We start from the raw sequence: 27,947 nt of genomic DNA on the forward strand, positions 1-27,947 counted from the left end.
ATTCTCAATCACTGCACAGAAAGTATTTATATCCTGTTGGCAGCATGTGTAACCAATGTGACTCTTCGTGTCAGAGCTGTCAATTACGGGCTTGACTTATGAGGAAAGATTAAATGAGCTAAATATGTAGAGCTTGGCTAAGAGACCAGGATGGGGGTGGGGGAAAGCAGAAATGATGTGATAACTGTCTGCAAACATCTGAAGGGTGCAGATGCTTAAGGAGGAAAGGAATCACTTAGGGTGGCACACAAAACAAACAGGAGAAGCAAGCTGGAAGGAAGACACAGGAAATTCTCACTGTACAGCAAAGAAACTCCACTCCAGCAAGATGTACTCTGCTGTAGAATTGTATCCCAAGGAATACTATCATTCAGGCCATTCACATGCTTGACAAAACACTAGGAAGTTGACAGCAGCAGAAAATCCTGCTCTGATCAAAAGACAAAACAGATCATGTAAAAAAGTGGGGCATATTGTGAGTGTGGCTGATGATACGAAGCACTCCCTCTTGCTTCTCTCCAGCTGTAAAATCCCTTTACTAAAAAGCTATGCATAATTCCATTGTTGCTTTTCCAGAAATGCAAAATTGTCAAAGTAGTAGTGGTGTGTTATGGGATTACAACTGGGAAGAGGACATGGTCTGTAAAATTATAACATGGAGAAAAGCTATGTAAATACACATACAGAACCAAAATAACAACAACAAAAAAACAGCAATTAAGATGTTCAGAAGGATTTGCAGTGTAAGTGACACAGGGAGAAATACAAGAAACATGAAAAGCAGGGCAAGTCTCTTCCCCAGGTAAACTGGTTAGGAACTCCAAATCCAAGAATTATACCAACTCTCAACCTCCTAGTTTGGCAAATATTGGCTTTAAGGTTGCTGGCACTGGAAGTATCTGAAGGATGTATTTCTGTCCATCAAATTTGGGGAAAGTTCTTTCAAGCTCTTCAATAAGCCATTCTGCCCTTTGTGCCCCAGCTACCTTACTTAAGACGCAACATATCCTTTGCTCTGAGGCACCGCAAAGATGCCATAGACATTGCAATTTTTTTCTTACAGCATGATCTCCCTGGAGGAAACCAAGAAGTGAAGGAAGTTAGCACATGTAGGCAGTTAGAATCACTTGTAAGAATTACTAGATGTCACTAGACTCTTTTTGATTGCCGTAACAACAACACAGTCAACATCTAGACACAGGTGAAAGGAGTCCAGCTGTTCAGTGATATCAGAGGTAGGACAGGAATTAAGAATCTCTGGCAACACTTTCCAGATTAGGGATTTAATAATGTGGAGTCAAGAGGCACTCCGAAGAACAAGTCTCCTGCATAAAGTTACTTGAAGAAACTAGAAAGGCAGACACTTCTGTAAAGTTCTTAAGCTGGCCCCTCCTCTCCCTAAGCAGAAATAACTGTGGGCAATTGCTGCCCTCTATAAGTTGTTCTGCACATAGCATATGTTCCACACACGTGCAGCTGAAATGATACTATTATGTCACCTTGATCACATAACCCATCATTACCAACGTGCACACTGTGCAGGCACCTCTCTGCTGTGTGCCATCACCTGTCTGAAATTAATAGGGACCCTCTCCAACAGCTGGGATGCACACAGCAAAGCACTCTCAATCTGTCTGAACAGGCAAAGAGCTGGGCTGTCAGCCCATACAGGACAGCCAGCTGACAGCAAAGCAAGCCATGATCTGTGAAAAATTGTTTGTAGGTGTAGCAGGTTTAGACCTCCAAAACACCACGTAAACATAAACAAAAAAATTAATTTCTCTCAAAGGGAAAATATTAAGCAAAGTATTTCCTAAACATGTGCCGGCGTTTTTTTTCAAAGTCACAAAGCACTGTAGCTTCCATTTTACCTTCAGTGAGAGATCTGGGATCTCTGGAAGGCAAATCATACCTAACATTAAAAAAGATTCTACCCTGACTCCTAGAGCTCTAATTTCCTTGCACATTTTGTGAAGCACAACCTAGAGAGTTACAACTATTTCAAAACCTTCTTAAGTCTTCTGACCAATAATATTGCATTGTCTGAAAAGCAAGTAGGAATGGCTTTCAGAGCTCTCTTACGCACAAGTGCACAGAAAAGATTATAAGCTGCTAACTCACCACATTGTTAGTAACAGAAAATGACTGTACCTGTCCTAGTTGTTAAGCTGGCTCTAAAGTGTTGTTTAACCTGTAAGCTCTTAGGGACAGGCAAAGCCATTATTACATTTTGTACAGTCTGGTAGGGTCTCTACCCGCTACTACAAGTTTCTAACTTTCATACATGAACATATAAAGCTGCAACAGAAGTTATATCCCAAACTGTTATAGCCCACCCTCTTTTAAAATTGGGGTTTAAAGGAATTCCCAGAAAACTTTCCCATTGACCTCAGATGGGCAATTTAACTTGACATGGCAGTGCTCCTTTAACCACGTGCACTAAGTAAATTTGTACCTGCGTGCTTTGCACATGTTAACATACTTGTCTAAATCAACAGAGTAAAAGGAATTGACAGATTAAGCAAGTACATTTTGCATGAACAAGAAAGTAAGTCGATGAACACACAGAAGTAAGAGACAAAACCACGCAAAACCCTAATAATCCCAAACTTATCAGAAGGTCAAACACAAGAAGAGGTCTGCTTAGTCAATAACAGAATTCTCTTTCCAGCAAATCAAAAGATACTGTGCTAGGCAGCCACTCATCTCTGGCTCCCTGTTCATGGCCCAATAAAACCAAAATCCGCACAGCAGTTGCCCTCCACACCCTGATGGAATTATTGTCCAGCTCTGAGAATCCACAGCAACACATTCAGGACCTCCCCAAACAAGCTGAAGCATTATCACCCGCTAAGGTTACTGCCCATATGGGAGGGCACAGAGCTGATAGCCTCTTTCTCGCCTGCTGACAGTGGTAAATTATCCTGACTAATGTTTCGCTGGGGGCTGTAAGTTAGTTGCCTACTGACTCTGGCTGTCTGGAAAACCCCTCTGGATAGATGTACTTTTAGAGAATCATTCAGTGTAGGCCACCATTCCGACAGACAGAAAATTTGTACAGTAAACAGGTAGAAATCTTGTCTTAAACAATATAGGGTGGAAAAATGGAAAACAAAAGTGTAATGGGGAGTGTCCATCCAGTACACTCCAGTCCATCACATAATTTCTGGAAACAAAAGTCCTTATGAAAGAAAAAAGACATTTTTCTACAGATCTAGACTAGGACTTCTGAACTTTAAAAGAAAGGATAAGGATACTACATGGTGCCTCTTGCATAAGAATGTGTTCCAGAACACAAAGTATGAATTTTTCAGTGAAAATACTGTTCTTGTCTTCATTTCAAACAACAATTTGAGGCAAATGAGAATCTTCTAAAAATTCCGACATCTCTCATTCTCTGTAAGGTTTGATAGGGCAGAAAGTGTGCCTACTACTTCCTAAGAAGAGGGACACGGGCTCTCATGTGTCCAAAGACTTGTTAATAAAAACTGGATTCTGAGTGCTCTCAAAGTAACATTAGCCCCAAGAAGCTCTCTCAAATCTTATGACATAGTTCTGTAACCTTTGCTCATTCCCACTCAGGGTTTTGTTGACATGGTTAAAGACAACCATGTTGTTAGTGTTAGGCTCCATCAACTTCTAATTACACCAGTTAGAGCTAAAAAAAAGTCGTCAAACTTAAAATCTCAATTGCAAAGCTCCTTCCTCAGAAGCCTAAATTAAATTCTCTTTAACCACAGTCTACATAAGAGGAAGCTTAACACAAGAGATGAGGTTTAAAAGGAGGCCACAGAACAGAGGATCTAATAATTCTATTGTCTGTCACTGAATGCCAAGCACCCAAATCCAGGCAGCAGAGAGAAGGGGAAGTAACTGTCCAGTTTCAGTTTCAATAGTTTTAACCATTATAAACACATATCCTAAATGTAACTGATTTACTTCCAAGGAAACCTAGCAACTAAATACAAAAGATGTAGAGGAACTAAATATGCCCACAACCAAGCCCCAGTCATGGCTTCTATTTGAGATCTCAACTGATGGCTCAGGAAAGCAAAGGCAGATGCAAACACCAAATGTGCTCAGCACAGACATACCAACTGATGTGACTTCGTGCTGGTGGATATGCAATGGATATGGAAATGTCAAGTCTCTTAATTGCTCTCATTTTTTTTCATTATTCCTTGATTATCAGGAAAGTAGTCAAAACCAGAAAAAGGATGAACTGAAGAAGTAGCAGTATACAATAATCAGTTCTAAAAATGTACACGTGCAAGGCTAGAGGCTTTTCCAAAGACATAAATGGGGCAGAATGAAGCCCCTGAAAAAGAACTTACCTCATTACCCAGGCCAACAGACCAAGTCTCACATCTATGCCACCAACTTGCTGGATGAACCTGTCTAAAAAGTTAACCTGTATATCTCAACCAACTTTTCTAGAAAATGGAGATAAAACAGATATATTCCCTAAACACAACAATTAATGTCTGCAGCGTACCCTATGATGTTTGCACAAAAAGAGGTGTTACAAAGTATCCTGATCATTATGATGACCCTTAAAAATTTGAAAATCAGTTTACCAAAGGGGAAAAGCCATGAGGGCTCTGGCACATCCCAACAAACTACATTAACTGCTATAGAGGCAGCAGTAATTCCTGTCACTTTGTCCCATTCAACAGCCTGTAAAAAAGGGAATAAAATGTCCGTATTTCAGTGCTAACTGCTACAAGAACAGAAAGAAATGGCACATGCTAAAAATAAAAGAAAAGTTAAATAATCCTGTTCCTCTTACTACAATCCAGGGATTTTGTAACTTAGTGAGAAATCCAGAGAGTGTTTTACATTTACAACCAGTACTTTCGTATTTACAACTAGTACTTCTTCCAGATATAAAGCACCAGCAAGGGAATGAGTATGTTTTGTGGCATGAAACAAACAAATGAGTAAGCAGCATGTGGAAAAGCCTCACTTGTAAGCTCTGCTTCCTTAGGTTCTTCCTACAACCCAGGCTCATGTTAAGAGGCTCTCATATGTATAACCTTCACAGCTGTACTGCAAGCAGATTCGGCAGGAAGCAAGGAGCAACAGCAAACATATTCAAGCTCTTGAAAACATGTCAAAAGCAGCACAGTATAGTTAAAAAGCTACAACATGCTGCTAGAGAGAGACAAAACAAGCTAAAAAGAGTAGAAAAAAGATGACGTAATTACACTGAAGAGAGAAATTAGACCAAAGAACTAAATATTCAAGAAGAAAAGGGGATTTTCTAATGCTTTGACCTCACAGAAACGGTTTTGTCCTATGTAGTTACATCCTTTGCACAGCCCAGGACCTTGCTTTGAATGGCTACAAAAAGACAAACCTATTCCAATTCCACAAGTGTTCGGAGGCTTATCAGAGGTGGCTGCACATACAAGCAGAAAGGGATGCAGCAGTGTTCACTGATAAGCTGGACTCAAGGAGAAGCTGATCCCACACTGACGATGACAAACGTGGCTGTAAACAGCAGCAGAGCGAGATGCTGACACTCTGCTAACACAAGGTTACACTTCCCACTATGGAGCTAGATGGCAAATTTTAATGGGCCAAAACCGACAGGTAGGGAAATGAGTGTCCGCTCTCTGCTGCAAAAATTATAGCTTTTCCCATCCCCCTTCAACTCACTCTCCACAGTACTACAACTCAATGACCTCTTACTAATGAGTATTTTTCAGTTGGGACAGTTTATTGTAAGAACACTGGATAACTCAAGGGATTAATGCATGGACGTGGAGACCCTTATCTCCAGTTTAGTAGTTCAAAACATCAGAAGTGGGTTGTGGGCTGAAGAAAGAGCAATTAGGAGTATGACATGAGCTTGCACAGCTCTGTTCTGAAGGCCTCAGTAAGGCCATAAACCTCAGCAAGGTGTGCTCTAAAGACCCAAAATGCATTACACAATATGATGTCAGACTGCTTCTGCTACATGATCTGGCATGATCATGCTGAAGCCTTCTGCAGACAACTAGAAACCATTGCTTCTGCTGGATTCCTGTTGAAAGCAGCAGGCTGAAGGCATACAGAGTATACAGAAAGAGCAGAAAGTATTTAGCACCTTGCATGATACAGTGCCCATTAGAATCACAAATGCAATATAAAGACAGTTTGAGTCTATAATGACATCTGCTGATACAATGCAAGATGTTTTAATTCTATGGCTTTCTCATATCAGTGGTGTGTGTAACAGTTCTATGTTCTAAACAGGTCTCCCAGTATTGTCAAGCACTAAGTACTTTCAGTCACCAATTAAGTCAAAAAAGTTGAGGGGGCACAGAGAAGAATTTGGTCATGACAGTCTCTTCTCCCTCCTCTGGATTCTCTAAGTCTTCAACTGTTTAACACCAGATTTGAAGTCACCAACGATATGCCTGAGCACATGGCTTTCCCATACAGAGCCATTTGCTGGATTCATGGCACAGTTTGTTCTGGTGTTTCTGTAAACTTTTTTATGACATGGCACCATGTGCCAACAAGTCTGCTTTATGGACCGAGATACTACATACATTAGAAGGCAGTATGCATGATCCTAGCTACAGAGAAGCCATAGCAGTGTGGTGGAAGTTAGGTCATCTGGCTCACAGAACTAAACTGCTCATTTAATAAGACTTCTACAGACACTCAGCTGGAAGCAATAATGACTCCTCAACAAACGTGACAAAGACTGTGAGAGTTTAATATAAAAAAAAACCAAAAAGCAATTAATGAAAATAAAAGGAGAAAACCCCCACCTTTCAAAGATCTCTAATTAGCTCACGTGCTAGACACACCATTGTGAGAGTAAAGTTTATGTAAGTGTATAAATATTTTTATGTGGTAGGAATACACACCTATAGAGAAAGACACACAACCGCTATGTGCTTCCTCTAAGCAACTCTTCAGTCGCTTATACAGTAAGAAATTAATTAGGTCAAAGGTAATGTTAGAATCTGCCTTGAGAAAGAGAACAAACTGTTGACCAGCATAATCTGCTGCCTGCTATGACATTCCAGGGCGGGGGGGGGGGGGAACACACACCAACCCCCCCAAAACTAAACTACCTAATCCATTACAAAGCACACGGCATCAGTAACAACTTCAGGTAATCTCATGTACAGGTGTCCACGCAATTAAGGGATGGCACAGCATTACTACACTAGAGAGATTTTCACTTCAGAGCTTAACAGAATTCAGGCACAGCACCTTCATTAGAAACATTTTACTGACCCTTCCCAGGTCACAGTCCTTACTCACATCTCTCTCCTTTAAAAATCATCTCTTGGGTTCTCCAGATAAGAGTTACAAGGTAAAAATACTTCGATGCGGTCAGTGCCACACCATTATGGAAAATACTTGAGTCTTCTCGCTGCAAACACTTGTATTCACTATGACCACTGAATGAAAGCCAGAGAAGAAATTAAAGTAGATTTATATGTTTAGGACAATAAACATGGCCTAAGAATTTTGGAAAGGTTTTGACTGAGTTATAGATGGCTGAAGAGGGAGGAAAACGAGACGAAGGTTGTAAAAAAACCCCACCCAAACCCATACTGCAGCTCCAGAGAGTGGTAGCTAACTTCCTGCTCTGTGTCACCATAAAAAAGAAAACAGAACAGGGCTCTCTTAGTTATCTTCAGATGCAAAAATTCCCAGAGCTCTTTCCAAAATGGTTCTAGAGTGAAAACATTGGATCACATGCACTGCCAGCTGCCAGACACTTCTAAGCTCACTCTGAGTGCATCTGAACAAAAAGACAACTTCGATGAGGTCTTTGAGCAGCAGAGGGGTTTTTTTATTAGACAATAGCACTAAGAATCTCAGTTTAAATTATGCTGCACAGGTCTTTCTTCAGACTACTAAATAAGCACTGATCAAAAGCATACATTGCACACACTTAGGACAGGCAGTCCATGCTCAAGGACAGCTCAGTGGCCTAGATGACCTATGTCTAACCCCAGAAATACAGGAAGTTACAGCTACAGGTCAGAATTCAGAGGTCAACAGCAGGGCAACATAAGGTAGTTTACACCTTTTTCACCAAGCATGAGCTCCTTAGAAAAGCAAGACAATGGATGCAAAATGATGCCACAAAGAGAACAACTCATGTATGTTATATTATCAGCAAGAAATTATATGCTGCTTCTTGAAGAACTTACCAGTGGCTCCCGAGATGCTGCATTTTCAGTGGCAGGGCAGGAGCCAGCCTGTAAAATGAAAAGAAGAGTGAGGTTACATTGCCACCCGATGGACACAACTAGAAATACTTAGGATTTGGCAGACATACTTCTGCTATCGGCAGCAATTCTGTGATGGACTGAAGACAAAAAAGGTTAGAATCACAGAAAAAAAAATTAGTTCCAGCAGTTCCCATTTAAAACAACAGAATCCATAGAATCTTCAGAACTTGCTTTAGGTAGCCAGCAGTTAAGAGCCAGAGAGACTACTGTGAGAGATGTCATGAAAGAAATGTTCACCCCAACTCAAATTCTGAAATACCTGGCATAGTGAACCAACAGGGCATGAAACTGGGAGTCCCTCTGCTAAACTCTTGGTTGCAACCCTTGTCACATTGCATGGTATAAGACAGGACATTTTCATCATGTATGAAATGATAATAATTTACTGGTCTCAAAGGGACCTGATGAGTCCTCGACATCTGCAAGGAATTGTGCAATACTAAAGGGAAGAAATGCTGCAGAAGCCCAAAGTACTGCTATTGATGTAGATGCAAAAGTACCTCACTCCGATTCCATGGTTCACTTTTTCCTCTCTAGAAGGACTAAACCTAATTTGACACCCAGTTTCTCCCACTTCCGTGATCCAGTAAAGCACCCTTTGTCTTCTGCACTATTCTTCTAAAGATTTCCAAACAACTATGACTTAATGCCAGTAACCATCCTTGTTTCCTACACATAATGAAGAGACATAGTTGAAGGGCAGATGCTGAACACCTCACCTTGCACACTAGGAAAGGGTGGTACACGGGAGGAAAGCAACTGTTTGTTTCAAGCAGGACAGCAAGCCAAAGGCTGGACTGGACTTAAAAATTCAGGAGCTACCACTCTCCAGGCTCACCTGAAGTTTTGCTCATATTCACTCACTCATCAAGAACAGGCATAACACTTTAGCATAGTCCCGTGTTTTACAGAATTACTCTCTGGGCTTCCTTCACCGCCAAAAACCAGCAGTCTGATTTCTGTGTAACTAGCATGTATCAGCTCTCCCAAGGTAGAGACACCTAAGTGTTACCATACAATAAACTTATCTTGGTCAACCAGCTACTTTCAAATGGGAGTCACAAGATGTTAAGATGGTCTAATCCATATTGCCCTTCACTGCATGTTTTTTTTATCTTAGCAGAGGTGACACATACTGGTTACCTCAACGGTAAAAAAAAAAATATGCAGTTTTATTAGTAATGAAGACAAGTTTTAAGGCTCAGCTAGAGAAAAAGGATCTTATTCACTGAGTATAGGGAAAGATAAAACTCCCAAGTGATAGATAGCATCAAGGTCCCTAAGTGACTTTTCATTCTCCAATTCTATTAAACACTTCTATGCAACATACCACACCCTCGAAGTACCTCAAGACATTTTTTTCCCCGCATCTACAAAATATGCAAGCAAAAAAATATAGCTACAAGTAAGTATTCACCACAAGAGGGTGCCAGAAACTCAAATATACTGCAACCGGACTGCCTCCATGCAGCAGCAGCACCGCCAGGCCCGGCCGATCTCACACCCAGGCAGTGACTCTCCACAGAAGCCCCTAGCCTCTTCCTGTCCAGTCACCACCATTTTTGTAACTCCAATATATATATACGCAAAAATTCCAGCCACTAAGAATTCACCTGACATAACCACTGCAAATATCAGCTTCAACACCATACTGGAAGCCACACTGCCCAGTTGGTCTGTAGTGGGGACAACGCTATGTCGTACCAAGAAAAGGGCACTTCTCTCTTCAGCCTTGTCACTGGCTTCCCATTTTTATACGCATAGTTTATCTGCTTTCAAATCCTTTATAGCTGGATGAAGGAAAAATAAGAGCAATCTCAAGATCCACCCACTCCAACAAAAATATGAAAAACATGTAAGAATCAACACAAGAATATGGCTTGCTTGATTTATTAATAAGTTAACTGAACTTGTTTAGGTTGTGGATAAACTTATTTGGTGCATATCTCTACTTCTTTAGTCAAATCCCAGGACTAACACAGGTATCTTACTACAGCTAGTACTCTAAAATACTGGGGCCTGATTCATAGCACGCTGAAGTCAAAGAAAAGATTCTCATCAGATTCAGTTAGCACAGGGTCAGAATGGCTTAGAAGAGGCAGACAAGAAGAGCACAGATAAAACTCCTGTTGAGAACTTCAAAAAAGTACCTATAGCTGTTAACTACTATTTCCATGGAATTGTACCATCAAGCCACTTGTGTTAGGTGTTGAGTTTTCTAAGAATGTATGTATTTCGCTGTTCTGTAGCATGTTTCAAGGAATATTCACAGCATTTTAACTACTTAAGCTGACTTTGCAAAGAGAAAAACTACAGAAGCATGGTGCAAACAGTAAAAAGGCACAAAGGCACAAAGAAAGAAAGAAACCACCACAGAATTCACCTCAGAAAATTCCCAGAGCATCCTAAGTACTAGGGCTTGTATGTTCTTGCCCTAAGGAGCTGCACTAGTATGTACGGACTGTCACTCCACACAGAATTTGTCCAACCCAGGAAAATGACCGATGGAAGATTTGAAAAGCAGCCTAGGTTACTGCAAGAAAACATGTGTTATATTGTCAGGTAAGAGAGTCTTTGTCCTGAAGACAAATAAGCAAAAATTCTGACGTTTTTGTAGATGATATATGAGTTGGATAATTTATGGTGCTTCGACTGCATTGTCCAAAGATGCCAACATTTTACATGAGATCTGCATTTTCCTTCCAGCAAGATTTCCAAGTACAAAGCACACTGTAACAGCAAAAGAACTAGTCTTATAGGGTACGGGACAGTAACCCTTTAGAACATGTTAGCTCCAAGACAAGTCAAGGAAGATTGATTGCATCCTTTCCTCACAACAGCTGTTCAACAGCCTGTATTTAAGGAAAACAATGGGCATCACAGTCCAGAGACCATTTATCTTCAACATAAAAATCATCCTTCAAGGCAGAGAATCCAGTGGCTTAACAGGCAAGAGCTCAGGCAAGTGAGGGGAGGAATTTCCCTATATATTGACTAACAATGCAACTAGGGAATTAAGTCTCTGGAGCAACAAATCAGGCATCTTTCAGCATCTTTGAAATTTGCTTTAACTCCTTACATGAAAAAACACAGCTAGGTGGCAGACTACAATCCAAAGTGGGCATAATGAAGCTTTAGAAAGAAAAGTAAAATTCAGACTTTAGTTCTCTGCCTGTTTCCCCACTAAACCACATATAAGAACATCACCAAGTACAGATGATATTGGAACAAAAATGCATTCTGTTCACCTTATCATCTCTCCCTTCTCAGTCTCTTACATTAAACTTAGATGTAGTCTGTTTTTAGCATAGTAACCCTTCCAGTGTTATGAAACAAATAAAAGAATCCCACATACAGAACCCATTCTGCTTATCCCACCTCAATGGCGGTGCTGCCATTTTGGTACCAAGTCCAATTCAGCCATTGCCTTTAACAGTTTCAAGCCTTTTATGACTCACGCAGACCAGCTACATACCAACCTCCAGGCTACAGAATTCTCAGCTTCTGCACGTAATCGTACAGATAATTAGGTATCATTTTGTGCCCCAAACTAAGCAGCTTCAAAAAATTTAGACATATTTATTTAAACTAACAACACTACTGCCAATTAACGTTAAAGAATTTCAATCTCTCACACTACTGGGATTTACAGTTAAACGGAATGCTGGAGGGCTGGGTTGCTGCTGGCTGGCTGAGCCAAGAAGACTCACCAAATACACTGCCAAAGTATTCAGCATCAAAGAAATACCGAAAGCCAAGAAAAATAAAAAATCCGTTATTCTGTTCACAGGCTATTCCATCACCTTGCTCTTCCCTTTCTTTTACTATAAGGAACAGTAACAAAGAGTGAGATCTTTTCTTCCATTTATTTTTTAATATAGACCTTGCTCATGGTACCAAGGAACATAACTTCTAAACAAAACCAAGTATTTCAAAATCTCTGGTAGAAATGTTCATTGCCCTTAGAATACAATTCTATCTATGTAAATGATTTCATTTGGGCTGCAGCACCCCCTCCTCCCCACAATCCTTAGGGCAATATATTAATTCAAAAGAATGAGAAAATTAAACAAAGAAAAAAAGATAATAAGCCAAAAGATATCTGATACTCGCTTTTCAGAATCTAAACTGACTAGATTTCTAATCGAAAACATGATAGGGCCCAAACATTAACATGTTAAGCAAGGCAGTGCTACCACTCACAGCCTTACGGTGAATGCTTGGCAATAAAAAACATCATCAGTGGTAGACTGTAAATATTCTGTAAAATTCTCTAAACTTTTAGTGTGCAATGGGGACAACCTTTTACACGCATTGATACAGCACCAAAACTGCAATGGCTGCCTAAGAAAGGTGTCATTTACATTCTGCTAAACTAATAAAGATACTTTAATTGTTTTGTTTTATTCCAAAATTGTCCCCTTAAGAATTATCTACTGTGCTATATATTCTTCAATTACTACACCCCCTTGCTCCAGCCAAAGCTGCAAGTTGCTCTCAAATCCCATCCAAGCCAACAGAATTTGAGAGCAATGAACACTGCTCAGCTAGAGTTCTGGATGAGGAATGTGCAACTAGTCTAAGACACACACTAGAGGGTGAAGATGGGGGTATCTGTCAGCAGCAGCCACCAATAGCCAGAACGACCTTCTGTCTCCACACAAGCACACAACGCGCAGAAGGAGGAAAGTTAATACAGAAGAAGGACTGCTCTGGATGTGTGAGTAGAGGGGGTAGATGTTTGTGTGGTCACCCTTTAGCTGAACTTGAGCACTAAAGGCAGACCCCCAGAGCTGCCCTTTAAACAAACTCTGCCACTAATGAAGTCATGACAGGCCAGGAGCCAAAAGGGGTGCAACCATTTTGCTGTTGCCGGAAAATCCAACATGTCTACGTACAACATGACAGAATCCAGCAGAGGAACAGTTAATTGACCATTTTCACCCACAGTGGCTTCAGACCACCTCCCACCTCATCAGAGCTGACACAAAATAGTCTCTCTGTGGTGAAAAATTAACTTTGTGGCCTGGGTATTCTGCCTTATCTCAGATTCTTCCTGATCTAGAAATTAACTCCAAGCATTAACTTGGATTATGTTAAAAATCACAAGCATTAACTGCACTACGTTCTTTACAGACAATACCTGGAAAACTCTCCACATTACACGTAAGGTAAGAGTTACTGCTCCCATTTTTCACTATGGAGACAGTGACAGAGTGACTTTCCTCATGTCCCTAATTTTAAAACCCAGGGGATGCTCTGGCTACACACAAGACTTTTAACTTTCCAAACATCAAACCTTCTTTTGAGGTAAAGCTACACTAAATAAATGTTAAAAAAAAAAGGGGGGGGGGGGGGGGGCAATGGGAGGATACTACATCTGAACAAGAGAACTTCAAAGTTTCTCAGGCAACCAGATTTGCCAATTAACCTGATTTCTTTCTCAGAAACCTCTAGTCAACTGCCTTGCAGACTGACTGCTCAAGCGGCTTATGGATCAGTTGCAGGTTGTTTCAGGTTTCCTCATTCTGAAAGCATGAGGAATGGATTGTAATGCCTGCACCTCAAACTATGGCTGATGAAAGCACATGGCTGAGGCACAACCGCCCAGCAAGCTGAGTGTGAGTTTGGTAACTTGGCCTTTCATAACCTAGGAGGAGATCTGGTTAGTCAAGAGTATGAATTTTATGGAATTGATTTCTATTTCAGTTTTGTTCAACAACGTTCCCTACAAACTCAGCCCCCTCAGTCCAGAATAAAAGGTTCAACAGGGAGATTCACAGTGATCTAGTCAAATGCGGGCAGATTTGAATGATAGCATACCAAAGCGTGTCAGTGGCAGACTTTGCTGTTTTCTAACCTCTTGCTGAAACAGCCAGGCCTTTCATCTCCTGCAGACTGCAGGATGGCCCTCTGTGCCCACCTAAAGGATTTTATAAAACTCCTGCTTGGGAGTCTGTCCGAGATACAGGTAAGGTGAGAGAGCTGCCAGGAGGTCCCTAAACTTGAGCTAGGTGGAGTTTGCAATTAAATACAAGTTACCCTGGATCGTGAGCAGGCCAGTGAAGGGAAACCTATGCTGCATACAAGTACCTCATAGTTCCATTTTTCCCTTTGGCTCCCCCATTCATTTCAGCTCCCAGTTTAAAAACATTTTAAGCTTTCAGTATGTGTCTTGAGCACACACTCAAGCCAGCACTTACATTTCTCTTTTATCCTCCCCATTCAGTTTTTGACAACGCTTTCACTACATCCACCATTGCTTTGCCCTTTCACGCTGCTGCTTCGAGGACCTTCCCCCCTCGCAGTGGCGAGGCAGAAACATTTCTAACTGGTACTCCACCTCACCTCGAAATCCAGCCGCCCCCTGCCCTCTGGCTGCACTGCCCCCCCCCCACGCTCAAGAGCTTTACTGAGCTCCAGACTGACCCCCAGGATGGAAGCGCGCCTGCAGCCCGGGCCCGGCAGTCAGCACCCCGGCAAGAGTGGCTGCGGAGGGGCGGCCCGCACCAGCCCCCGCCGCCGCGCGGGGCAGGCAGCCAAGCGGCGGACCCGCACCCCGGGAGGAGAGGCTGCGCCCGGGGCTGCTCAGGGGGGCGGCCTGCGTCCCCCCCGCCAGCCGGCCGTGAGGAGGCGCCGCCGGGCAGCGGCCCTTGACTCCCTCTCCCGCGCCCAGGGCCGCCCGCGGACGGGGGAGCGCGGCGCGCAGCCCAGAGGCCGCCGCCGCCTCACAGGGCCGGTGCTGCCGCCCGGGCGCCCGGGCCCCCGCAGCCAGAGGCCCCGCGGCGGCGGCGACCGTTACGACAGGTGCGGGGGCGGCACGGGGAGCGGGGCGTGCGCGGGGAGGCGGGGAGGGCAGAAGACAGGAGGGACGGGAGGGACAGGCGCGGTGCCCTCCCGTCGCCCCCCCGCCCGCTTCCCCGCGGCAGCAGCGGCCTCACCCCACCCCAGCCCGGCCCCGCCGCCCGCACCGCTTCGCTCGGCAGAGCGCCGGCCCCGTTTACCTGGCCGGGCTGCTCCGTTTGCTCCGAAGCGGCCATCTTCCCAGGCCCAGCTAATCCATCCCCGCCCAACCGATGGAACGCCCTCGCCGCCGTTCCCCCGCGTGGCCCCACCGGCTCGCACTGCAGGCAGAACGAGTCGAACGCCGGCGCACCGATGAGCCCCGCGGGGACCCACTGCCGCCGTGAATCCCCGGCCTCTGCGGCCCCCACCGCCGGGACGGGAGCCAGCGGGTGGGGCGACTCGGGGCAGGCGTGAGGACGGCACGCCTGGGACTGCGAGACCGTGTGGGCCGCAGCGTCCTGCCCAGCCTGGCCAGCCGGGCCATTGACAAAACCGGCGCCGCTCTGGGCGGCGCGGCAGAGCCCGCCGTGCGCGGCCTCGGCGCGTAACCATGGATACGGCACCGCGCATTGCTGTCGCGCTACTGCGGCTGCCGGGGCCTGCCCGGGGGCACAAACAACGGCAGGCCCCGCTCTCAGCCGCCCGAGGGGCGCCCTTCGCTTGGCAGCGCGGGGGCTCGCGCCCCGGTACTGATACACGCCGCGGCGGCGTTATCGCGTGCCCGGGCTTTTTCTGCTTATGCTACAACTGCGCCGCACCTATACGGGAGGGCCACGGGCAGCACAGCGGTCTGCGCGGGGCTGGGCGCTCTGCAGACGCCCAGGCGCGCTCCTCTGCCGTGCTTGGCACGCGATCCAGCCGCTGCCGAGGCTGACGGGATTTGCCGCGGACTCACGTTACAACGGCCCGGCAGCGGCCGGGGGGCGGGCCCGGCAGAGCGGTGACGAGCGGCGAGGCCCCCGGCCGCTCCCCCTCCCGGCGGCCCGTCTCGGCCCCGCCTCCCCGCGCGGCCCGTCCCGGCGAGCCCCGCGCCGCCCGCCGCCATGGCCGTGCCGCTGAAGCGCTGCCTGGTGCGGCGGCGAGACGGGCGGCAGCAGCACGGCGTGGCGGCCTCCTGCCTACGGGAGCTGCGCGACAAGGGTGAGGGGAGGCTGCCCGCGCTGTGCGGCGGGCCGGGGCCCGGGTGGCGGCTGCCGCGGGCGGAGGCGTGGGAACGGCACCGCACCGCGCCTTCAGCGGGCTGCGCGGCTGGACGGGGGGCGGTGCGGGCGCAGCGCGGCCCCGGCCCCTGCCCCCTGGTCCCGGCTGCTGCGGGTCGCGGGTCGCCTGTGGTGGGCGCGGCACCCGGGCGGCGCCTCGCTGCGTTCTGTTACGTTTTTTTTCTGTTCTGCAGCTAGTGGCGTTCTGGCTATTGACAAGGCCAGGGAGCCCATCACCCTGGTCCTGGCAGAGGATGGCACCATTGTGGATGACGAAGATTACTTTTTGTGTTTGCCGCCTAACACCAAGTTTGTGGCGCTGGCCAAGAATGAGAAATGGTCTGGCAAAAGCTTAGGTACTGTGTGGATGAGGGAGCAGGGAAGGGGAGGGCGTCTGCAACACACCTGGTGACATTAGGCTGTCTCAGGTGGATGAGGAATGACCCACAAAACTGATGGCTCTTGTGTCAGATAGCGGAACAGCCTGGCTCTCGGAGCCTGCAGATGAAGTGGACAGTGGCACAGAGAAGTGGAAGCAGTTGGCCAGGCAACTGAAGGATGACCTGTCTAATATCATCTTGATGTCTGAAGAAGATCTCCAGGTACAGCAGGGAAACCTCTAATTCATACCGTTGGTAGTTTCCATAGCTGATGGATTTGAGCGTCTGGCAGCTTAACGCCTTGTATGTGGCGAGGCATGGCAACAGCTGCCTCTTGTCCCCCTGCAGCACACAGCTTCCCAGGCGCCAGGCTATCTGCTTTCATTTTTTTCATTTTCCCGTGCACCCTTAAGAAGTTGTACTTTGATTGCCAGGAGTTAAAGGATTTCGTTAAAAATGCACATAATTTGACACCTTCCTGGATGCTTTTGGCTTCTGGCTGGTGGAGTGCCACTACAGCCTCTCATAACTAGGCTGGCTTGCTATGACAAGAAACCTTGTGAAACAAGCTGGGTTTCATGAAGGTGGAGGCTCTGTTGTTCAGGTGGCTCGCTGTTTGTTCTGTAATCAGTGTAACGGAATGAGTTAGTCTGTGTAACAGGAGCACTCCCATTTTTTAAAGGTGCTTATTGATGTACCACGTTCAGACCTGGCAGAAGAACTTGCCCAAAGTCACACCAAAATCCAAGTATTGCAGGACACCCTGCAGCAGGTGCTGGACAGGCGAGAAGAAGAACGCCAGTCAAGACAACTCCTGGAACTCTACCTAGAGGCCTTGAAAAACGAAGACCATATCTTAAGCAAAGTCGCAGGTAGGGAGCATTAGGATGCTAGAGAAGGAGCTTATCAGAGATGCCTGAAATAGTTGAGTGGAATAAGCAAGGCAGAGTGAAGGACTGGAGTGAGTCACTTGCTTAGCAGCTGTTAATGTGGATGTAATAGCTGGCATTGCATAAGAATTCTCTGACTGGGTGAGACCCAGAGTCCTCTCACTGCTGTGTCACATTTTTCACAAGGCCTGAAAGTAGAATACTGGGGGAAAAGCTTAAATCATATTGTCATCCTTAACATTATGGATTTCTTAAGTCAGCGAATGCACATAGATCAAATGTGTATTTTATTAATCTCAAAATGGTCAAGCAATCCGGGCCACTTTTCCTGTCCTGTGTTTGTCACGGGCTGTAGTGATTCTGCTACTTTTCAGAATCCGAGACTGTACCAAGAAAGGAGATGGATGTGGTTGACACAGGTACAAGCAGTACAGGCACTTCAGCCAAAACAGTGCTCAGTGACCAGATCCTTGCTGCCCTGAAAGAGAAGCCTGCACCAGAGCTCTGCTTGGACAGTCAAGATCTAGAGGTAGGTGAGAATGACATAACCATATTCTGGCAAATCTCTCCCTCTGGAGAGAGAGGTTACAGGGGAAGCTGTCCTTGCTTCTGGAGGTGCTAATGTCAATATATCTCAGTCTCAAAAGTGGGGAGCTTTAATCTGTTTCTTTTCCTCAGTAACACTGCCCCCTGCTTGGAGCTCTGAGTACTCCCAAGTACTCTAGTCCAACCTCAGAAAAGCCACAAATATAATTTTGATCTCTGCCAAATCACTGTCAGCCAGTGCTTCACACAGCCAACTTAGCAGCAAGGGGATTTTTTGTACGCAGATGCATCTAGCTGTATTTCCTATATACATCCCAAGTCAAAATTAAAACTCATTATTTTGGAAAAACAGTGTAAATAAGCCCATAGCTTGGAAAGGAAATTCTCTGTAAACCTTAACCATTAGAAAGTGTATTCTTTCTAAGGCTATGAACTTGCTACTCTTGCTTTTCCCTGCTGTAGAAAGTACATAACTGCTTTCTATTCCTTTGAATGTCTGAGTATAGCTTCAAGCTCTAGGTGTTGGTAGAATATTGAAAATCCACTGGCCCACAGGATAGATGATGAAAGCTGGGAACATCTTCAATACCAAACGGCCCGTACTAAACAGGTGTCTCATTATGGGTGTTCTTAATGTGGGCAGAGGGGTCAGTGGTGGAGGAGCATCAGTAGCAGAGACTGTTAGAAATCTGTCTTGCTACAGCTGGTCTTGAAAGAAGACGCACAAGCCCTGGCCTCGGCTCTGAGATGGGACAAGCAGAAAGCTGAAGCGCTGCAGCAAGCCTGTGATCAGGAGCTCTCCAGGCGTCTACAGCAAGTGCAGACTTTGCATTCCCTGAGGAGCATGTCAAAGGGCAAGAAAACGCTACCCTGGGGAGACTGGCTTAGTTCAAAACGCAAAAAATAAGACTGTAGTGCTGCTTGCAGTTTGAGTTGAATGCAAAAGAAAAAACAATACAAGCAAAGGTATATGCTGGGAGCCGTAGTTTGCTGGTCATACTGTGGTCTGGCTATAGAGAACTAAAATCTGGACATTGTCCTGAGGCTTAAAATCCTGTGATGATTCAAAATCATGTGTAACAAAAAGGATTTTGACTTTTTGCGGAATACTAGAACAATGGTATTGCTAAACACAGCATGTAGGGATTCAGCTTTGAATGCCTGGTTGGGAGCCAGAAGCTTCTATCTGATAATGATGGATCTACCTTCTGAAGCCCCAGGCAGTTTGCTTACTTTGTCCTCCCATTTTGCATGTGAAGGATGGAAGACCTCTGGAGGACGCTTTGAGGCACAGTTCATGAACAGGGCAGAGGGGTTAGCCAGCTGCTGTCTGGCTTTAAGCTCCAGCCTGGGGTCTAGGAACTTGAATTCTTATGCCGATTTAATCAGTTAAAGTAAATTCAAAGTCCCATCAACTTCTGTGCTTTTTCTGTAAGGAACTCTAGCCTCTTGGGTGCCGTGTAAGCACTAACTTGTAAAATACAGCAAAAGTGGAAATACTTGCTTTCTAAGGCTGTGGGGAGAAGACTTGTATTTGGCCTGTCTGTATTACTCTCCTAATCATTAGTGTAGTATCATGATGCTTTTGTATTAACTGGCTTATTTTTAAATGTGTTGAAGTCATCTTTTCTAATACCATTAAAACCTTTTTACCTTACTGTTGGGACTAGGCTTGATATTTCCACCACCTGCTATGATTAAAGAATGTGCTGGTAAGTACCGTATTACCTTAAAGATAGAGGAAGAAGAAATTAAATACAGAAGTACTCTATATTTAACCTGTTCAAAGTATTTAGGTAGAATGCATATTTGTACTGGTTGCACTGCACCAGAACTCTCACCTGGCACAATCTCTTCTTCCCTTGTGAGAACAGAAGATGTGTATGAAAAAAATCTGAAAAGTGAGCTGAAACTCCTGAGACGGTTTTAGTAGGTGCCAGTGTTTTCTAATATCATGCAAAACCCTCTGATTTAACGTGACCTTAAATGGCACGGGATGCCAACTGATCGGTATTCCTACAGCAGGCATTCAGATGAATGCACTGCATGGAGACATTCTGGTTGAATTACGGCACACAAAGTTAGACTGCCAGTGTAACTAATAAATATTAAAAACAGTTTAGTGCCTTTGAGCAGGTAAGCAAAAATACTGGGTGTAACTGCAGATGAACCTACCCATATGGGAATTGACTGGCTTTAGGGGGGAAGCTTGCAGGCAACTTTTTGGTCCATCGGTTTTGCTAGGGCAAGTAATTGCTTCTTAGAACATACACTTCTGCCTTGCAACATTATAGGCCATGGCAGGTAAAACAGTTTCCTGCTGCTTTAAATAGCTACTTATTACAAGCTTTTTATGTTCAGGTCTTTCTGAAATAGCATACATGTCTGTGCATTAACAGAATTTTTGAAGGACACTCTATTGCACTCAAAGCTAATTATGCTGGCTACCAATTGAGATAGCACGCATTGAGCAGACCAGCTGTCAGCAAGCTTTTTATGTGAGCTTATGTCTCAGCTTGCGGTTACTGTTCCCTCCATTGTAAGCCAGTTTTTCAGTCTTGCTCAAAGCTGCAATGCTTTTGCTTTTTTCAAGCTCAGCTTGGCAATGGAAATCCTACTCCTCAAGCTGTACAAAGAGGAAAGAAGGGTTTTACCTGTGGCTTTTCCACATCTACTTAATATAGCAGATAGCATAATTATTTCTATCCTGTGTTATTAAGAATATTTAACTCACCTAATTCCAGGCAAACTCTGACATGGAGTTAGAGGGACCGTGCTGATCGTTGTTGTTAGGAAGGCAGTGGTGGTCCTTCCAGTCTAGCCTTAAGGAAAAAAACAAATGCAGGGTTTTCATTGCTGCTTTTTCCTCTTTTATCAAGGTTAGAGCCCTTTAGTTGTCTGTAAATTATTAAATGTTGCCGTTCTTATGTTACAGAATTCAATTTGTCAACTGGACCTAGCCCAGTATGATTTAAAACTGTTACTTTTGTCTTAAGTGTTCTGTTCTAATAGAACAAAAAATTTTAACAAATCAGATTTTCATAATCTGATAGGGGCTGCAGTTTTACTCTATCCTAAAGCTGAGCTGGCAGTTTAATAGTAATATTGACTATTATTTGCAAAAAGAGCAGGTATGTAATACTTAACTCTCTTTAAAGCTCAGAAGTTTCCATGAAGAATACGCAGCAATTAACTACTGGCTAAGAGACTTCAATGCTGCATATCACCTTGTAATTTCTATCAAAAATCCTTTTTGTTTTATGTTTTGGGGTTTTTTTATTTATAGACTATGTATTGCTTCTTGGATCTCTCTTAATAGCACAATAAAAAATGAAAACTGCTAAAACATCTCCATTTAATGAGATTTTTAAATTTTACAGTTACCTGTAAAAATTGATCTTTTTTTTACCGTAGACTTTACTATAGATCTTTAGATCATTACATTGGGAAAGTTGGTTCATAACTAGAATTCCCTGTTGGTGATAACAAGGAGATGCTGCCAGACAGAGTATTTCCACAGCAAATAATGAGAAAGCTTTTCAGTAAACTGTCTTTAGCCTTTAGCCAGCACCTTCTGTATTGTATACCATTAGCGTATGTGTATTTGGAGAGGAAGTTACAGGAGATTTAATATGAGGACAAGTGAGAACATCAGAGCTAACAAACTTGAAGACATGATCTCTCTTCCTGTGATGCTGGGCGTAATGACCTCAAAAAAAAACCCCACCAACAAACAGCTGTGTAACAAACATCCACTAGGCCTTCCTCTTGAAAGATAGTTACTATGTTTTCAAAATGCTTGATGCTTTTAAAGGCCAAGGAGTCCTGTGAAATAAATACCAATTTTCTACTCAAGAAAGGAATAGGATGAACAATAGAAGCAACTACAATAGAACTATGCATGTCTTAGTAACCAGATCCCTACAGAAGTTGCTTCTTCAGAGACAGAAGTGGATAAGAGCAAAAGATACTCGATCATATTTTGCTTATATTACCTACGCAAGTCAGGAGAAACCATCCACCTAAAACATGCTCTGTAATCTAATTTAACCTTAAACTAGATGTACATTTTGTAGACATGAAGTATCTTTGATTCACTTGAGCTTATTTAAGCTGCACAGACACTTTTAACTATGCAAAAATTAGCATTTCCTTGATTTTATTCCTGTAGTACTTAAGAAGCTGTAACTTTTGAACAGGATGACTGACCTGCCTATGATTCATAAAGATAGATTTTGTATAGGTGTTCAAGAGGGAAGGACACACTATGAAAGGTCTAAAACACAGCCAGAAGATGTGTGAAAACCTGGGGTGGCTGCCATGACGTTTTTCAGGGTAAAACTTTTAGAACATCAAAGCCTTGAGTCAAAGTCTTCATCATTAATACATTCAAGTAGACAAAACTACCTTGTAACAGATTCCTTCTTCAGCAACAGATTTGCCATGAATGAGTATCCTCAGTTAATGATCTTCAGCACTGCATTAGTGATTCTTCCCTTAAAGTACCAAGAAAAACCTTTTGTATCTCCTGTGGGATTGGGTTGATAACCAGGGCATATTAATGTAAATAAAGGCTCTTTATTTACATTAATACATGAACTTCAAGAAAGCAAGTAATGTATAGCAGCATTAAAACAATTAAAAAAATAAAAATTAACAAACAAACCAACCAACCAAAACCACAACTCAACCCAACTAAACCAACCAACCAAAAAAACCTAAACCCAAAACCTATATGAAAACTGAATAATGTAAGCACTGGTATGCCAAGAGGATTTACTTCCTGTTGATTACAAAATTACTGGTTTATTACCTACCTAGCCTATATCAGTCAGTAGAATTCTAAAAGATATCTCATCCCTGGAAGTGGAACAGGTTGGGATAGGGGAAAGGGAGGGTATTTAAGTGTCATTGTGTAAGATTTTCTGTATAGAGCCAGACACAGAGATTCGTGCCATTCCTATTTTCCTCTATGCAGTAGCACTTGATCGATATTGGATAGTTACAGCCTACAAAAGGCATAGGTTTTCCCCCCTATCCACTACTGCTTAACAGCTCAAATACAGAGCAAGAATAAAAGAGACCACATGTAAGCAGACCAGAGCATTATTCTTTTTCTGTTGTGTCATGTATAGCTGAGTGACTCTACTCTAGAAAGTGCACTCTTTCGAGAGAAGGGCTTTAAACAAGGAGCAAGGCTACACCGGTAAGTTCTCAAGGGTGATAAAAAATGCTGTCATCTGGTACCTTCTTTATCTTGGGGTAGTATTTACGGTACAAGTCTTACTAAAATTAGAACCTGATGATTTTAAACTTGGTTTTGGGGAATTGCCCCAAGCTGTATCCTTCAAGGAGGAACAAGTGGCTTCAAGGAAGAGCTTGTCTCATGAGTCAAGGGCTGAGCAAGAAAAACAGTGCTTGAGTCTTTCCTCTCTTGCTGCCTATTTTAGACTATCCTTGGCAAGCATATTCTTGCTTGATAAAGTTTGCCCATGCAGTAGCTTCAACAGTCTTCTCATTTCACTTGGCTGTATCTGTCTAAATAGCTCGGGACTTGAAATCTGCTTCATTTGAATCAACAGCATTTGGTAAGCCTCTTTCAGTGCAGCAGAGGGCAACGGTGATGCATTTCTGACCACCACCCCAGAGCCATGTTACTATAGTAAAATCAGAAATGTAATGCAACTTGGTGAAAGCAAAGATTGTACACCAGCAGTGTCACAGGTGAAAAACGGCACAAAACTTTTAATTGTCAAGACAGTGAGAAATATGGCTATTAAAACAAAAATGGAAGGAAGAAGGAAGTCAGACTAGGAAGGTGTTGCACATACTGAGGTAACATGGTCAGTGAAAGTGTTCTGCTTTAAACTCTTTATTTGAAGAATTTTCTTTTTAATAACAGCAACATACCTTTTTGTGAGCAATTAAGGCATTTTGGCTGTAAGCTTTACTTAATTCTGGCAGGCTTTTCATTTTTGGAACAAAAAAAATTTAACTAATGTTCACCTAAAAACCTAAAGATTCATTACTGTTACTAACCTGCAAGAGGAATCTCTAATAGACTAACTTCAGTTCCTCTATGAGAGTAAGAGAAAATGACCAGAAACTTTACTTGAAAGGTAAATCATGCCATGTTGGAATCTTCACTTTCATTCACAGCTGCTTCTTGTTCCCCAGGAGTTTTCCCTCCCTTAGCTGCACTGGACTTCTTTTTCTTCTTCTCCTTTTGCTCCATGTTACTTGATGCAAGCTCTTCACTCTTCTGGGTGATATACTTTAGCTGAGAACAATAAACTAATCGGTCATCTACTGAGGAACTTCATGTGAAATTAGAGAGAAACATTTAAGAGACATTAACAGGGCAAATTCTTACTACAAAAAAGATGACAGACACTCCAAAAAGGCTTGACAAACATCAATTAGTTTTAATTCTTGCACAAAGCTCTCAGTCTAAGCTGAATATCCTCAGATACTGAAATGCCCTGGCGAGACTAGGATTTATAAATTATGTTACATCCATCTCTACTGCTGAGACAGCAATGTTAGCAGGTACTCAGAGCTGTAGTTTGCAGAGATACTATGTAAGTACAGAAATATTGCAAGACTACTCTGCACCCACTTGACGTAAGAGCACACGATAGTTAGGAACATAAAATTCAGCTCCAGCGTTTACTGTGCCTTCTCAGACAAGTTCACACTGCGTATTTCAAATCTCATGGAAGGAAAAAATCTCACATAAAATTAAAATTATTATTATTCATGGAAGCATTTACAGGTATGTTGTAACAGACCAGTGAATTTAAGTCTGAACATCATACAGATCAGCACGTGAGAGAATACAGTAACGTGAATTATCCCTGTATTAATGTTGGCAGACTTAGCACCTCAAGGTATTCCTGACCTTAGGCTAAAACAAAGGAACACAACATCAAGAAAAAACGGAATCATTTACTTCCAAGACTGGCAATGCTGTAATGTGTCTGTTTATTGCTCTTTCGTACTTGGAACCCCAGCAACCCTGCTGCAACCAGAACACTGCTGCTTGCAATCAGATCTGCATTCCCACACTGAAGCAGTGTCATGAAGCAAAATAAGACGAAAATTTAAAAATCACTGGGTTGTACCCATCCATCATCAATAAGCTAGTGAAATTACTGAAGCAACAGTTGCTTCATCTATAGCCTTCACTCAAATGCTCTTAGGAATTAACCAATTGATTTAAGAATGTTGCAAGACAGAATATACAGTGAATCTTACCAAAGAATTGCTCCTTCTAGCCAAAAGCTTCACATCTTCTGTAGTGACTGTGCTTCGTTTAGCATGCCTGCATAAAATTAAAGAAATACCGCTTAATGGGTTTGCCAACATTAGTTGTAAAAGGCTATGCAGCATCTAATTAAGAACACTAACTAAATGGGCTTAATAGGGACCCAGTAAACCAAACATGCCTAACTTTTCCAACTGTAATGCACAAAAACCTTTTTTACAAATTTGTGCATGTATATCTAAATTTCCACACTTCTTTGTGAAAACCCTAGAATTTCAACAACCAGAACTTTAAGCACCACTGTTCCATTCCCTTTTAATTGCCAGTAGGTCACTGTGTTAAGCTCTGACTCCTTAAAACATTCCTTTACCTCCTTGGAGCAACCACATGAAACACAGGCATGCTAGTAAGCATCTGTCACTCCCAAACCATCCAGTACTGCTAGGTATCAACACATTTAACAACTATATTGTGGTGGGTTGACCTTGGCTAGACGCCAGGTGGCCACCAAGCCGCTCTATCACTCCTTTCCTTAGAACAGGGGGGGGAAGAAAATAGGATTGAAAAAACCCTCATGCGTCAAGATAAAGGCAGTTTAACAAAGCAATGGCAAAAGGCTCACACACAGAAGCAAAGGAAAACAAAATACGTTATTCTATACTTCCCATCAGCAGGCCGTGTTCGGCCACTTCCCAGACACCAGGACTTCAGTATGTGTAGAAGTTGTTCCAGAAGACAAACATTATACATAACGAATGCCCCCCTATTCCTCCTCCTTTCTCTTTGCTTTTCTATCTGAGCAGACGTCATACAGTATGGAATATCCCGTTGGTCACTTTGGGTCAGCTGTCCTGGTTATGTCCCCTCCCAAGATCTTGCCCACCCCCAGCCTACAGGTGAAGGGGGGAAGGGTTGGAGAGACAGCCTGGATGCTGCAATCACTGCTCAGGAGTAGCCAAAACACTGCTGCGTTATCACCACCTTTCTAGCTACCAACACAAGCACAGCCCTGTGAAGGCTGCTATGGGGCTCTGCCAGACCCAATACAGTCATTAATCTAAACAATCACTTGTACCACATAAATGAACTTCCAAGATCGGGGAGAACCTGCAGGGGAGTATGTTTCCTAACTTCACAGCCACTACTTAATCAGCCAACAGAATCCTTTAAAACTTGAATTACAAGACATATTTTAAAGATTATCTAGTTATTGCAGCTGAACACACACACACACACAAACAAAAAAAAGCCTTTGTAAGAACTGAGCGTTACAATACCTACCTTGCAAACATTTCAAGGTCTTTTGCGAAGTTGTCTGGAGAAGACACAAAGACATCACATATTTTAAAATGCTGAGTAGGAAGAGATATATTGCAGTTCTAGCTGTCACAAATGTGTGACCGTAAACTATCCAAGTTCATTAGGAGAAGGGACCACAACTTGTTATTATGTGCCACTTGCACAGGCAGGTGGCCCACACAGTATTTCCACACACATTTAAATACTTTTCCGAGGTCTGAAAAAGCAAATCACTATTTCTTGTACTTTTAAAAGGTGTAACAGAAGAAACAAGCACCAGTGATACCTAGTTCTAGTGGTATCTTTTTAAAGTATCATTCCTGTGGCAACTACTCTTGAACAAATAGATAGAATGCAAACTTCTGTACCGCACTGCCTGAAGGTGATCTCTGAAATAGCTGCAATGGTTTGTTTGGTGAATTGCACATCTTTGTCTTCTGCCACATCCTGACACAAGCAGCCAACCGTGTAGTGAACTGCAGCCTTCAGCCTCTGAAAGGAGCCAAGGCAGCGAGAGTTCAGGTCTCTGCAGACTGATATGTTAGCTCTTGCATAAATCGTCAAAAAGGACCCAACATAAGCAGCCGTTTACGGACCCAAACACACCCCGCAACACCACGTTTATAACTCAGGGCCACATACCCCCTCACACACCCCCGCCATGGCTCCATCTTGTCCCGGGCGAGCCCCATCCTGCTGGCGCTGGGGACCCGGGGAGGAGGCGGAGACGCCAACGCCGTCGTACCTGAGTGAGCAGGAGCCGCTCCTCCTCCGTCGCCTCCATGGGGCGGGCTCCCCTCAGGGCCGCGGGCTCCCCTCAGGGCCGCGATCCCCCCTCAGCGCCGCGGGCTCCCGTCAGGCGCGCGATCCCAGCCGCCAGCCCAGTTTCCCGCCCAGCGCGGCGGGGCGGGGCCGCACCGCCGCCATGTCGGGAGCCGCCCCGCGCAGGGCCGGTTCCCGCCCCGAGGGAGAGCCGAGCCCGCCCAGCGGGCAGAGGAGGCGGCCGCCGCCGCCCCGCCTTGTTGCCGAACAGCGGCGCTTTGCAAAGGATTTTCTCCGGCGAGGAAAGGCAGGCGCCCAGGCAGGGACGGACCGGCAGCGGGCGGGCTGCGGGCGCCGCGCACTAACCGGCGTGGCGCGGCTGTCGGCAGCGATTCACGACACCCGGCCTGTTCAGACGCCCTGCGAGGTACCTGCACCACCGGATCGTCCCCGTCAGGAGTTAATCGTGCCCGGCAGAGATCAGACACCAGCCAGCTGGTGCGCTGCGG

The 27,947-nt window shown here is 44.2% G+C and overlaps 3 protein-coding genes across 3 annotated transcripts in view; 1 reads left to right on the forward strand and 2 right to left on the reverse strand.

The window, feature by feature from the left end:
• The window catches only part of PEX14 (peroxisomal biogenesis factor 14), an 80,375-nt gene extending 64,573 nt beyond the window's left edge, over window positions 1-15,802 (reverse strand). The window contains exons 1-2 of the mRNA XM_056330700.1: window positions 15,254-15,802; window positions 8,169-8,216 (exon numbers count right to left, since the gene is read on the reverse strand). Coding sequence (XP_056186675.1) covers window positions 8,169-8,216; window positions 15,254-15,289 — 84 coding nt within the window. The 5' untranslated portion in view covers window positions 15,290-15,802. The remainder of the gene's footprint in view (window positions 1-8,168; window positions 8,217-15,253) is intronic.
• A 273-nt stretch (window positions 15,803-16,075) lies between these two features.
• Window positions 16,076-19,767, forward strand: DFFA (DNA fragmentation factor subunit alpha). Its single transcript, XM_056330701.1, has 6 exons — window positions 16,076-16,235; window positions 16,489-16,650; window positions 16,766-16,896; window positions 17,357-17,546; window positions 17,939-18,093; window positions 18,814-19,767. The coding sequence occupies exons 1-6, from the start codon at window positions 16,139-16,141 to the stop codon at window positions 19,015-19,017; spliced, it is 939 nt and encodes a 312-aa protein (XP_056186676.1). The 5' UTR covers window positions 16,076-16,138; the 3' UTR covers window positions 19,018-19,767.
• A 4,061-nt stretch (window positions 19,768-23,828) lies between these two features.
• Window positions 23,829-27,598, reverse strand: CENPS (centromere protein S). The gene is made up of 5 exons (XM_056330702.1): window positions 27,422-27,598; window positions 27,045-27,168; window positions 26,659-26,692; window positions 25,368-25,434; window positions 23,829-24,390 (listed from the first exon to the last, which is right to left on the reverse strand). Exons 1-5 carry the CDS (start codon window positions 27,458-27,460, stop codon window positions 24,235-24,237), a joined length of 420 nt encoding a protein of 139 aa, XP_056186677.1. The 5' UTR covers window positions 27,461-27,598; the 3' UTR covers window positions 23,829-24,234.
• Between the last annotated feature and the right edge of the window lie 349 nt (window positions 27,599-27,947).

The sequence above is a fragment of the Falco biarmicus genome, chromosome 3 (assembly GCF_023638135.1).
Source record: "Falco biarmicus isolate bFalBia1 chromosome 3, bFalBia1.pri, whole genome shotgun sequence".
Lineage (NCBI taxonomy): Eukaryota > Metazoa > Chordata > Aves > Falconiformes > Falconidae > Falco > Falco biarmicus.

Bases quoted from the DNA above. Each gene is read 5' to 3' on its own strand.
- DFFA (XM_056330701.1), top strand. From the start codon at position 16,139: ATGGCCGTGCCGCTGAAGCGCTGCCTGGTGCGGCGGCGAGACGGGCGG. The intron at 16,236-16,488 runs GTGAGGGGAGGC...TCTGTTCTGCAG, and splicing joins ACGGGAGCTGCGCGACAAGG to CTAGTGGCGTTCTGGCTATT. The intron at 17,547-17,938 runs GTAGGGAGCATT...GCTACTTTTCAG, and splicing joins TATCTTAAGCAAAGTCGCAG to AATCCGAGACTGTACCAAGA.
- CENPS (XM_056330702.1), bottom strand. From the start codon at position 27,460: ATGGAGGCGACGGAGGAGGAGCGGCTCCTGCTCACTCAG. The intron at 27,169-27,421 runs GTACGACGGCGT...GGCTCCTTTCAG, and splicing joins AGCGGCTCCTGCTCACTCAG to AGGCTGAAGGCTGCAGTTCA. The intron at 26,693-27,044 runs GTACAGAAGTTT...TGTCTTCTCCAG, and splicing joins GATCACCTTCAGGCAGTGCG to ACAACTTCGCAAAAGACCTT.